At 37.7% G+C, this 13,530-nt stretch overlaps 1 protein-coding gene across 4 annotated transcripts in view; it reads left to right on the forward strand.

Moving 5' to 3' along the window:
- F8 (coagulation factor VIII) overlaps positions 1 to 13,530 on the forward strand; it is a 66,759-nt gene that overhangs the window by 39,316 nt on the left and 13,913 nt on the right. For all 4 annotated transcript variants that reach the window (XR_007344883.1, XM_048796815.1, XM_048796817.1 and 1 more), the window contains 3 exons: positions 851 to 1,001; positions 2,380 to 2,589; positions 3,395 to 6,149. Coding sequence is in view for 3 of the 4 variants with exons in the window: in XM_048796815.1 (XP_048652772.1) it covers positions 851 to 1,001; positions 2,380 to 2,589; positions 3,395 to 6,149 (3,116 nt within the window). In the remaining variant the exon portion in view is untranslated. The remainder of the gene's footprint in view (positions 1 to 850; positions 1,002 to 2,379; positions 2,590 to 3,394; positions 6,150 to 13,530) is intronic.

The following is a 13,530-nucleotide window of genomic DNA, read 5'->3' on the forward strand; positions in this document are numbered from 1 at the left end:
AGAGAGAGAGAGAGAGAGAGAGAGAGAGAGAGAGAGAGAGAGAGAAATGTGCACAAGAAAGAGACCCAGGGACAAGATATACTTTTCTAGGTCACGCCTCCAGACCTACTTCTTACAAGTAGATCCCATCTACTGCCACTTCCATCACCTCCTGTAATCCATTGAAATTATTAATCCATCAAATGGATTAATGCATTGATGGGGTCAGAGCCCTCATAATTCAGTTACTTCCCAAAAGCTCTACCTCAGAACACTGCTGTATTGGAGACCAAACCTTCAGCACATGAGCCTTTGGGGGACATTCCAGATCCAAACTATAACAAGACTCAATTGTCTTGGACTAACTCATAAATTTGGTTCATTATATAAGTTGTTCTGAAAAATTGATTTGTTTAAATAGAAAACTTAGATATTAGTGTTGTTTGTTGTTCTTGTAGTTCACCTTATCTTATTCTGTTTTTCTATTTTTACTTTTTTATAGATTGGTAGCCTTGTGGAAAGTAGTTGCTAAATGCATGTTTAAAGAGTTAAATCCTCTAATCAGAACATGGAGAGAATGAAACTACAGACTATACCAAAAAATCAGCCAGCATATGGCCTTAAAGCCAGAAAAACTAAATTTAGTGGATCCAGTCACCCTCTTGCCTAAACATATATTCACTGCTTGTAACACCCATCCCCATTCCCAGGTCCTGGTACATGCCATAACAGTGACCCTAAGAGGAAATATAATTGAACCAAAAGCTTAGATATGTTATATATATGTCATTGCTTCCATCATAGATTTCTAGTGCCTGCCTTACAGTATCAGCAGCATTTCTTTCTCCCTTTCAATACATGTAATTAACAGATGATGTCAGATAAAAGAAATGTCATCCTGTTTTCTGTATTTGATGAGAACCAAAGCTGGTACCTCACCGAGAATATGCAGCGCTTTCTCCCCAATGCAGTAGGAGTACAGCTCCATGATCCAGAATTCCAAGCCTCCAATGTCATGCACAGTGAGTAAAACATCACTTCAGTCCAGTGGGATAAAGGGAAATTGATGATGCCACCAAACTGATGTCCAGATAATGAATGCATTTAAATGCCATCTAAGAGACACATTTAAAAAAATGTAATCATATAACACATATTTCAAAAACCCAGTCACCAGTTTTCCTTTCAATGTTTACTTGACTGCCCTCTCCCATTTAGTTTTATTTTATCTCCTTCTATATTAATACCTTTCCATCAACCCTTCCATACCTAGGTCACTAATTTAAAGACACATTTTCTCCATAACAATACTCTCATATACTATATCATTATATTCATATTCTAGGACTGCTATAATAATTATTACAGAGATGTATTGTCTTACACTTCTGGAGGTCGAAAGTCTGAGATCAAAGTGTTGGCAGGTTTGGTTTCTTTAGGCTCTCTCCTTTCCTTGTAGCATCTTCTATCTGTATCCTCATGTGATCTTCCCTCTCTACCTGTGTGTGTCCTAATCTCTTCATATAAGGTGATTAAGGCTCACTCTAATGATCTTATTTTAACTAACTGCCTATTTAAAGACCTATTTCCAAATACAGTCACATTCTGAGGTACTGGGTTTAGAACTAAACATCTGAATTGGAAAGGACACAACTCAGCCTGTCACATATATACATATGTGTACTGTTTATATATACACACAAATTAAATGGTCAAAAGCATGATAAAATTTCAATCTCTCTATCATTAGGGAAAGGCAAGATAGAATGCCAAAGAAATAGTACTTTATAACTATCAGACTGGCAAAACTACAAGACCATTATTACTAGTGGTTGTATGGGTAAACAGGTATTCTAGTGGATCACTGGTACAGTCTTTTTGAAACAAATGTAGTTGCATCCATTAAAATTAAAAATATATGCCTTTTGAAATTTCAGTTCTGGTTAAGATGGAATAAGCACATGTCACTGTATTTATTTCACTAAATGTGACTAAAAATCCTGAACAAAATGGGCATGGACATTATCTGAGAACCCTGAAATTTTATATAGTGGGTTATACTCTCCTTCCAGTATGTGACTTCTGTCATCTAATGCTATACCCCTTGTCTCCAAGTTTTAGCCCTTTAGCTTTGAGTTGAGCCTCATTTGTTAAATCCTAACCTTGGTACTTCACATGTGACTGAATTTGGAGATAATATCTTTAAAGATTATTAAGTTAAAATTAAATTATTAGAGTGGGTCCTAATCTAATCTCATTGGCAATCTTGTAAGAAGAGGAGATTTGGACATACAGATATACCAGGGATGTACATGCATAGAGGAAAATCCCTGAGAAGACACAATCCAAAATAAGAAATCCAGAATATTTCTAAACCTCTCATTCCCCATTGCTTTGCAGGTATCAATGGCTATGTTTTTGATAGCTTGCAGTTGTCAGTTTGTTTGCATGAGGTGGCATATTGGTACATTCTAAGTGTTGGAGCACAGACCAACTTCTTATCTGTCTTCTTCTCTGGATATACCTTCAAACACAAAATGGTTTATGAAGACACACTTACTCTATTCCCATTCTCAGGAGAAACTGTCTTCATGTCGATGGAAAACCCAGGTTAGTTATTTATATTCTCCTTTCAACAATAGCTGTGATTACTTCACTTGCCAAGCTCAGGCATAAAAGCAACCTTCTCCTGAGAACTGCCAAGAGATAACATAGAATTTCCTTAATCTTTTATAGAACATACCCTTAGTGACCTAAGGATCTTCCATTAAGCCTCACCTCTTAAAGGTTCAACCATTTTCCAATACTATGACTTCCTAAGCTTCTAACACATGGGCCTTTGGGGAAAAACTGCATCCAAACTATAGCATATTGCATTATATGTGATTTTAATGCATAGAATGATAGGATAGATACCATTATCCTCATTTTCAAATTTTTAAACTGGAGCTCAGAGAGCTTAAGTGCATTGCTCAAAGTTATACAACTGGTAAATTTTAGAGCTAGGAGTAGAACCCAAGAAGTCTGACTCTAGAAACTATTGTAATATGGCAATAACATTTAACCTATATAAAACCCTTCCTCAAGTCACTGTCAGCATCAGAGAGTTTTGTGTGACTATTAATAGTCTTCATTATTGTTTGTATTAATTACATTTCTCCAGTTTATTCCATTTTTATTTATAGCCCTTTGTGGTCACAAACAGGTATGGCACAATAGCAGCAATGCAAAATCCACTTTTACTACCATCATTGGATTGTTACATGTGTCAAGAATTTAACCCAATGACTTGTGATATAATGGTCTTGACCAATATTTTTTCATTTATCTAAAAATGGAAGAGAACCTCTTAATACAGAATTTACTTCAAACCTGGATTCTGAGTAACCAGAGTCTTATTCTTTCTCATCTCCAGGTCTGTGGGTTCTGGGATGCCACAACTCAGACTTTCGAAACAGAGGCATGACAGCCTTACTGAAGGTTTCTAGTTGTGACAGGAACATTGGTGATTATTATGAGAACACATATGAAGATATTCCAACATATCTGACTAATGAAAACAATGTTATTCAACCCAGAAGCTTCTCCCAAAATTTAAGGCATCTGAGCCCTAGGAAGCAATTAAAAGCTATCTTAATACAAGAAAATGACATAAAGAAGATTGACCCTCAGTTTGAAGAAGAGAGAACAGGGATCATCAAAGTACAAAGTGTCTCCAGTGATTTTTTGATGCTCTTGGGACAAAGTCCTACTCCACGTGGGTTATCTTTATCTGATCTTCAAAAAGCCACATATGAGACTATTCCTGATGATTATTCACCTGGAGCAACAGACAGTAATGAAGGTCCATCTGAAGTGGTACACCTCAGGCCTGAGCTCCACAATAATGAAGACATAGTATTTACTCCTGATCCAGGTCTCCAATCAGGATCAAATGAGAATTTGGGAACAACTGTAGCAGTAGATTTGAAGAAATTTAATTCAAAAGTTTTGGGTTCTCCAAATAATCTATCAGAAAATTTGGCAGCAGGTCCTGAAAAGACGAATTCCTTAGGAACCCCAAATATGCCAGTTTACTTTAGTAGTCAGTTAAGCACCATTTTATTTGATACAAAGTCATCTCCCATTACTGGGTCTGGTGTATCTCTGAGCTTGAGTGAAAGAAATGATTCCAAGTTGTTGGAAGCAGATTTAATGAATAGTAAAGAAAACTCACTGGGAAAAAATGTATCATTAATGAAGAGTAAAGGATTACTTAAAAAGAAAATAATTCATACACCTTCTTTGTTGACCAAAGATAATGCTTTATTTAAATTTAATATGTCTTTGATAGAAGCAAACAAGACATCTAATAATTCAACATCGAATGGAAGAACTTATCCTGACAGCCCAACGTTCTTAATTGAGAATAGTACATCTGTCTGGCAAGACACTATATTAGAAAGCAATACTGGGCTTCAAGAAGTGACATCTTTGATCCAAGACAAAATGCTAATAATGCACAAAAATACTCCAGCTTTGAGGCTAAATTATGTGTCAAATAAAACTACTCCATTAAAGAATATGGAAATAGGTTACCAAAAAAGGGTGGGGCCTGTGCTACAAGATTCAGAGTCAGCAAATTGGCAGCAAAAGACCCATGCAAAGAACTTCTTGAATTCTGGACTGAAGCAATTAATATCCTTAGCATCAAAAAAGTCTGTAAAAGATCAGAATTTCTTGTCAGAGAAAAATAAAGTAGTAATAGCAGAAGATGAATTTACAAAGGACACAGAACTCAAAGAGTTGATTTTTCCAAGAAACAGGACCATATTTCTTACTAACTTGACTAATGTACAAGAAAACGATACACACAATCAAGAAAAAAAATTTCAGGAAGATATAGAAAAGAACGAAGCATTAATTCAAGAGAATGTAGTTTTGCCTCAGGGGTATACACTGACTGGCAATAAGAATTTCCTAAAGAACCTTTTCTTACTGAGTACTAGGCAGAATATAAGTTTAGATGAGGGGACATATACACCATTACTTCAGGACACCAGGTCAGTAAATGATTCAACAAATAGAACAGAGATTCACGTGGCCCATTTATCAAAAAGTAAGGAGGAAGAGGAAACAAACTTGGTGAATCAAACCAAGCAAATAATGGAGAAATACATAAGCACCACAAGGATGTCTCTTAATCCATGCCAGAAGAATGTTATTGTTCAACATGGTAAGCAGACGTCAAAGGAATTCAAACTCCCACTAGAAGAAACGGAGCTTGAAAGGGGGCTAATTGCAAATGACAGCTCAGCCCAGTCATCCAAAAACATGAAATATTTGACGCACATAGACTATAATAAAAAGCAGGAGAAAACCATTATTCAATCTTCCTTATCAGATTTTCCTGTGATGAATCATGACATCACTCAGATGAATAGCTCTACATTGCCCATTACAAATATATCACCATTTCCATCAATTATACCTACAGATTTGACCAAGATCCCATCTCAAGACAATTCTTCTCATTTTCTAGCCTACAGTTATACTTTTAGGACAAAAAGTTCTAGGACCCAAGAAAGCAGTCATTTCTTACAAGGAGCAAAAAGAAATAACCTTTCTTTATCCATCCTATCTTTGGAGATGATCAAAGATCAAAGAAAGGTTGGCTCCATGAGGACAAGTGCCACAAACTCAGTCACGTGCAAGTATAATGAGAGTAATGTTCTCTTGAAACCAGTCTTGCCCAAAGTATCTGGAAAAGTTGAATTGCTTCTTAAACTTCCCATTTATCAGAAAGACCTTTTAACTAGAGAAACTAGTCGTGATTCTCCTGGCCACCTTGAAGTCATGGAAAATATCCTTCTTCAGAAAACACCAAGACCTATCAAAGGGAATAAAACAAATAGACCTGGAGAAGTTCCCTTTGTTAAAGTGGCAATGGAAAGCTCTGAAAAGACTCCATCCAAGCTGCTGGGTCCTACTCTTCAGTTAGAGCAAGAAGACGTTGACTATGATGATACCATCTCATTTGTAACAAAGAGGGAAGATTTTGACATTTATGGTGAGGATGAAAACCAGGGCCCCCGCAGCTTTCAAAAGAAAACACGACATTATTTTATTGCTGCAGTGGAGCGGCTCTGGGACTATGGGATGAGTAGATCTCCTCATGTTCTAAGAAACAGGTATGAGTCCATTGTTCTGCTGTTGTGATCTTTGACTTTACTAACTGCTGAAATGGTAAGAAAGGCACCCCCAATTTGTAGCAGTGAGATACCAGAGATTGCTTTACAGAGGAACCCTAAGAACCAGGTGGCAAAAAATCTAGATGAAGCTGAGGAATAAATGAGAATAGATAATGGCAAATGAAGATGTCATGGGGCTGGGGCTGTAGTTCAGTGATAGAGCACTTACCTTGCATGTGTGAAGCACTGGGTTTGACCCTTAGCACCACATATTAATAAAATAAAGGTCTCATTGACAACTAATTTTTTTAAATGTCGTGAAATTCTTTCTCTTGAGAGAAGTTTACAAGAGGAATAGAGGAGTCAGGGGCAAGAAGCAGCAATGGGGAAGAAATTCATCTTCATCTCTCAAACCCATAAGCTGCAGAAGAAATCTTATTCTTATGAAAGGTGTAAGAGAGGAGGGAGGAAGAACTGAAGCATGTAGTAAAGAAGTTGAAGATGTAGGCAGGATTGTTTTCCAAGGTACGAGATCCAGAGGGTAAAATAGGGTGACTTGATTTTTAGGGGAGCAGAAGGAGGCTGGTCAAGGTAGAGAAAGCAGAGACAAATTTGGAAGACAAACATGAGGGTCAGTCAGGAAGTGTTATATGGTATCTGTACAATTGTAGACATTGGAGTACAGCATAGTAGAAGCTTGCACTCTCTTGAGGAGAGCAAGAGATAATAAATCAGTAGACAAATAAGGGAATTTCAATGGTTCTATTCAGAAGATAGAATAGAATAATATGGTAAAGAGTGACTGGGGGTACTTTAGCTGTGGTGCTCAGAGAAATCCTCTTTGAGGAGTTCAGCCCAAACAAAATGGGGCAAACATGACTTGAGTATAGTGAAGAATCCAAGGTATGGTATATGGAGGGAAGATGAGGTGGTAGACGCAAACATCAGTCAGATAATACAGGTCCTAGAGGAGATCCCCTCTTCATTACTCATTATATACTCATCCCCCTTGCTTTCTATCTGAAGTGAGCTCTCATTGCTTCATGCTGATGCTATTCACCTATATTTAGCACTACATATGCACTGCTTCTGTAATAATAAAACACTATTAAAATAATAAAATCAGAGACTGGCCTGGCAAGCTAGGATTAGGAGGTGGTTCCCTGAAGAGGAACTCCATTCCCCAAGACTCACAAGCCTATTGGCCTAATCACTATGCTGCCTCCATCCTTCCCTGAGCTCCCTTAGTACCAGGCAGTCCAGCACAGAGAGGGAAGGTGGCTGGGTGGGGAGTGGGAACATTGGTCTTTATATGGTGGTGGCTTTGGGGGGCCTATTTTCTGTGTGCTTCTTTGATGTCTTTTTTTTTTTTTTTGAGTTGGGATCTAACTGTGTTGCTCAGGTTGTTCTCAAACTTCTGAGCTCAAGTGATCCTCCTGCCTCAGCCTCCCAAATAGCTGGGACTACAGTTGAGAGACACCAAACTTAGAAGACAAAAGATGCTTGCCTGGCAAAAGTAGAGCAGATGGAGGGAGAAGACGAGGACAAATTATTAAATAGCCTTAAGAAAAGAACAAAGAAGGAGAGGCCTTGTCCATCAGATATCCCTTTCTGTATGAATAAGACTACTGTCAATGTACATGGAAATTTACAGAATGAATTGTTGTCATTGAAAATGATTTGAATGAACTGACCTTTTGCTTCACAGTGGCAACACAATTCTTGCTTATTAGAGAGACTAAATAACAAGAAATTCCACTTGAGCAGGCACTTAAAGAAAAGCCCTGGTGGGTATATTATTTGTTCCTGCAGAAGAACATTTGTAGTGTCATGAAGTGTAAGCTCTGAGAAGGGAAAGGAAGAGGGTCCAGAGCCATGGACAGTCACAGAGGACAATAAGCTAAAGAAGATCCCTAGGTGTTACCATGGCCATACAAAAGTGTGGGAAATGGATTTAAAAGGATGAATCAACAGGTGCTTTCCCTGAGTTAATAGTCTCTAAGTTGCAACCATCTTGCCTGCATTAAAGCCAAAGGTAGCAGAAAGAAGGAAGTAACAAAGATCAGACTAGAAACAACTGAAATGGAGATAACAGCAATAAGAACTAAGAATTTTTTGATGGGCTAAACAAAATTTATAGAGAAAGAAAATGAGGTGATGATATTTAGGATGTGTTGAAATAGTTGTTAACCTAGAATTTTATATCCATCAAAATACAAATGAAGTTGAAAAAAAAGGACATTTTCAGACAAGCAGAAACAAACTTTCCTGCTACCAAAGATTCATTAAAAATAGCTGATGATAGGCTGGCGGTGTAGCTCAGTGGTAGAGCATTTGCCTAACATGTGCAAGACACTGGGTTCAATCTTTGGCACCACATAAAAATGAATAAATAAAATGGAGGTATAAAAAATGTTGTATTTGTTAAAAAATACTCTGATGTTATACTTACTACAAAAGTGGTTCCAACAAGATATGAGAAGCAAGAAGGAATAAAGAGCAAAGACCGGGGAACTATGTGGATAAATATAAATAAGCATTATTTATATAAACAATGATAAATTTTAAAAATCAATATATATGTGATTGCTTTTTTCACAACATGTCTGCTTCCAAAACACAGATATCATGAAATCACTGCAAAATGTAAGCCAAAATTGGGAAAGAAGATTCATATCAACATCATTATCATTGAACAAATGGATTTGAGAAAGTCTACCATTACTGACAATGTAATCTACAAATCTGGTGCGATAACAAAGAACCATCAAAAAATTAAGAAGGAGGGTGCTGAAATGGTGCTGAAATGCCTGGGTTTTGGATCAATTGAAAGCTGAGGATGAACATGGCATCACCATTCTCCCTGAGGACATTTGAGACCAGCAAGTATCATGTGACCATCGTTGATACCCCAGGTCATATAGACTATCAAAAACATGATTACAAGGCTGACAAGGTGGCACATGCCTATCATCTCAGCATGTCAGGAGGCTGAGGCAGGAGGATAGTGAGTTCAGAGCCAGCCTCAGCAAAAGCAAGGTGCTAAGCGACTCACTGAGACCCTGTCTCTAAGTAAAATACAAAATAGAGCTGGGGAGTGGTTCAGTGATCAAGGGCCCCTGAGTTCAATCCCCAGTATCAAAAAACCCACAAACAAACAAACAAAAACATGAAAACATGCTAACCTTTCAGACTGACCACGCTGTTCTGATAGTTGCTGCTGCTGTTGGTGAATTTGAAACTGGTATCTTCAAGAATGGACAGATTTGTGAGCATGCCCTTCTGACTTACACACTAGGTGGTGCTAACAAAATAGATTCCACTGGGCCACACTACAACCAGAAGAGATATGAAGAAATCATTAGGGAAGTCAGTACTACCTTAAGAAAATCAGATACAACCCAACACAGTAGTATTTTGTGGCAATTTCTGACTGAAATCATGAAAACATGCTGGAACCAGGAATGGTTCAAGGGATGGAAAATCACCTGTAAAGATGCCACTGCCACTGGAATCATGCTGCTCATACCTCCAATTTGCATCCAGTCACCAACTTATCCAACTGACAAGCCCTTATATTAAGCACTTCAAGATGTCTATAAAATTAGTGGTATTGATACTGTCCTTGTGGGCTAAGTGGAGACTGGTACTCTGACATTGAGCAAGGTGCTCACCTTTGTCCCAATTAATGTTATAATTGAAGAAAAACCTGTTGAAATACATCATGAAGTTTTGAGTGAAACTCTTCCTGAAGACAATGTGAAAAATGTGTCTGTCAAGGGCTGGGGTATGGCTCAGTGGTAGAGCACTTGCCTACCAAGCAAGAAGGCTTTGGTTCTATCACCAGCACTGCAAAGAAGGAGAACGGAGAGGAAGGTGATGGTGGAGAGTAGTAGGAGGGGGAGTATGAGGAGAAGGAGGAGGAGTGGCAAAGATGTTAATTGTGGCAACATGGCTGGTGACAGCAAAAACGGAAGTACTGCTGGACGCAAAGGCACACTCCTGTAATCTAGCTCAGGAGGCTGAGGCAGTAGAATCACAAGTTCAAAGCCAGCCTCAGCAACTTAGTGAGGCCCTAAACAACTCAGTGAGACCCTGTCTCTGAATAAAATACAAAATAGGGCTGCAGATTATCCTGACTTATGCACACCAAATCAATAATGGTTCTGCACCTGTGCTAGATTCTGACACAGCTCACATTGACACAGCTCACATTGCTTGCAGGTTTGCTGAGTGATTGCCATTCTGGTAAGAAGCCAGAAAATTGGTCCCACTGAATTTTTTTTCAATACTAGAGATTGAATCCAGGGATCAAACATGCTAGGCAAATATTCTACCACTAAAATACATTTCCAGTCCTTTTTTTTTTTTTTCAGACAGGGCTTTGCTAAATTGTTCAGGCTGGCCATGAACTTGAGATACTTTGGCCTCAGCCTCCTGAGTAACTAGGATTACAGGCATGGGATATTTATCATGCCAGGCTCCGTTGTGATATTTTTAATTGATTTTATTTTTTAAATACATGACAGCAGAATGCATTACAATTCTTAATGAACATATAGAGCACAATTTTTCATATCTCTGTATATAAGTATGTTCACACCAGTTCCTGTCTTCATACATGTACTTTGGATAATGAGGTCCATCACATTCCTCCATCATTGCTAATCCCCTGCCCCCTCTCTTCCCCTCCCACCCCTCTGCCCTATCTAGAGTTCGTCTATTCCTCCCATGTTCCCCCTCCCTACCCCCCTAAGAGTCAGTCACCTTATATCAGAGAAAACATTCAGTATTTCTTTTTTGGAGATTGGCTGACTTCACTTAGCATTATCTTCTCCAACTCCATCCATTTGTTTACCTGCGAATGCCATGATTTTATTCTCTTTTATTGCTGCATAATATTCCATTGTATATATATGCCACATTTTTTAATCTATTCATCTACTGAAGGGCATCTACGTTGGCTCCACAGTTTAGGTATTGTGAATTGTGCTGCTATAAACATTGATGTGGCTGTGTCCGTGTAGAATGCTGTTTTTAAGTCCTTTGGGTACACACTGAGGAGAGGAATAGCTGGGTCAAATAGTGGTTCCATTTCCAGTTTTCCAAGGAATCTCCAACCTGCTTTCAATATTGGCTGCACCAATTTGCAGTCCCACCAGCAATGTATGAGTGTACCTTTCCCCCTACATCCTCACAAACACTTATTGTTGTTTGCCTTCATAATAGCTGCCATTCTGACTGGAGTAACATGAAATCTTAGAGTAGTTTTGATTTGCGTTTTTCTAATTGCTAGAAATGATGAACATTTTTTTTCGTATATTTGGTGATTGATTGTATATCATTTTCTGAGAAGTGTCTGTTTATATCCTTGGCCCATTTATTGATTGGGTCATTTTTTTTTTGTTGCTTAGCTTGTTGGGTTCTTTATATACCCTAGAGATTAGAGCTCTATCTGATGTGTGAGGGGTAAAAATTTGCTCCCAAACTGAAGGCTTTCTGTTCACCTCACAGATTGTTTCTTTTGCTGATAAGAATTTTCTTACTTTGAGTCTATCCCATTTATTGACTCTTGGTTTTAATTCTTGCACTATAGGAGTCTTATTAAGGAAGTTGGGGCCTAATCCCACGTGATAAAGATTAGGGCCTACTTTTTTCTAATAGACACAGAGTCTCTGGTTTAATTCCTAGGTCCTTGATCCTCTTTTAGTTGAGTTTTGTGCATGGTGAGAGATAGGGGTTTAATTTCATTTTGTTGCATATGGATTTCCAGTTTTCCCAGCACCATTTATTGAAGAGGCTATCTTTTCTCCAACATATGTTCTTGGTGCCTTTGTCTAATATAAGATAATTGTAATTTTGTGAGTAAGTCTCTGTGTCCTCTATTCTGTACCATTGGTCTACCAGCCTGTTTTGGTGCCAATATCATGCTGTTTTTGTTACTATTGCTCTGTAGTATAGTTTAAGGTCTGGTATAGTGATACCACCTGCTTCACTCTTCCTGCTGATGGCTTTAGCTATTCTGGGTCTCTTATTTTTCCAGATGAATTTCATGACTGTTTTTTCTATTTATATGAGGAATGCCACTGAAAATTTGATTGGAATTGCATTAAATCTATATACTGTTTTTGGTAGTATGGCCACTTTAATAATATTAATTCTGCCTATCCATGAGCAAGGTAGAACTTTCCATCTTCTAAGGTCTTCTTTGATTTCTCTCTTTAGGGTTCTGTAGTTTTCATTGTATAGATCTTTCACCTGTTTCGTTAAGTTGATTCCCAAGTATTTTCCCATTATAATTTTTTGAAAATATTTTTATTTATATTTTTTAGTTGTAGTTGGACACAACACCCTTATTTTATTTATTTATTTTTATGTGGTGCTGAGGATCGAACCCAGGGCCTTGCACGTGCTAGACAAGTGCTCTACCCCTGAGCTACAGCCCCAGTCCAATGATTTTTATTGTTATGGTTTCTTTATAATTTGGTCTTGAGATTTCTCTCTTGAGAGTGAATATAAACTAACATAGTCACTTTCCAGAAGAACCCATACTGGGAGCCAAGTTAGGTGAAGGTGTGTTGGTCACGTGAGAAACAACATGCAGAAGTGAAATCAACATGCAGAATGAAATAAAATAGTAACAAATACCTAGAAATAAGTATTTCAAAAAGTTTACATAGACTTGTCTATGAGCCTAAGCTTGTGGCTCAGCAGTAGAGTGCTAGCATAGCACATGTGAGGCACTGGGTTTGATCCTCAGTACCACAGAAAAATAAATAAATAAAATAAGGGTGAAAAAAGAATTTTCTATGACAATTACTGAGAAACTTAAATATACCTAAATAAATGCTGAGATATACTATGTATGTGGACTCAAAACATGGTATCTGAAAACGTAAATTATTCACAAACTAATCTATGATTCAGTGCAACTTGAATGAAAATCCCGACAAGTCTTTTCTTTTGTAGAACTCAACAAATTATTTTTAAAATTTTTAATATATATTTTTAGACATTGATGGACCTTTATTTTGTTCATTTATTTATATGAGGTGCTGAGAATTGAACCTAGTGCCCCGTACACACTAGGCAAGCGCTCTACCTTTGAGCCACAACCCCAGCTGCACAATTTAATTTTTTTTAAAAAAAGTAAAGGGGGCTGGGGATGTGGCTCAAGCGGTAGCGCGCTTGCCTGGCATGTGTGCGGCCCGGGTTTGATCCTCAGCACCACATACAAAGATGTTGTGTCCGCCGAAAACTAAAAAATAAATATTAAAAAAATTCTCTCTCTCTCTCTCCCCCTGTCTCTCTCTCTCACTCTCTCTTTAAAAAAAAAAAAAAAAAAAAAAAAAAAAAAAAAAAAAAAAAAAAAAAAAAAAAA

The sequence above is a fragment of the Marmota marmota genome, unplaced genomic scaffold (genome assembly GCF_001458135.2).
Source record: "Marmota marmota marmota unplaced genomic scaffold, marMar, whole genome shotgun sequence".
Taxonomy (NCBI): domain Eukaryota; kingdom Metazoa; phylum Chordata; class Mammalia; order Rodentia; family Sciuridae; genus Marmota; species Marmota marmota.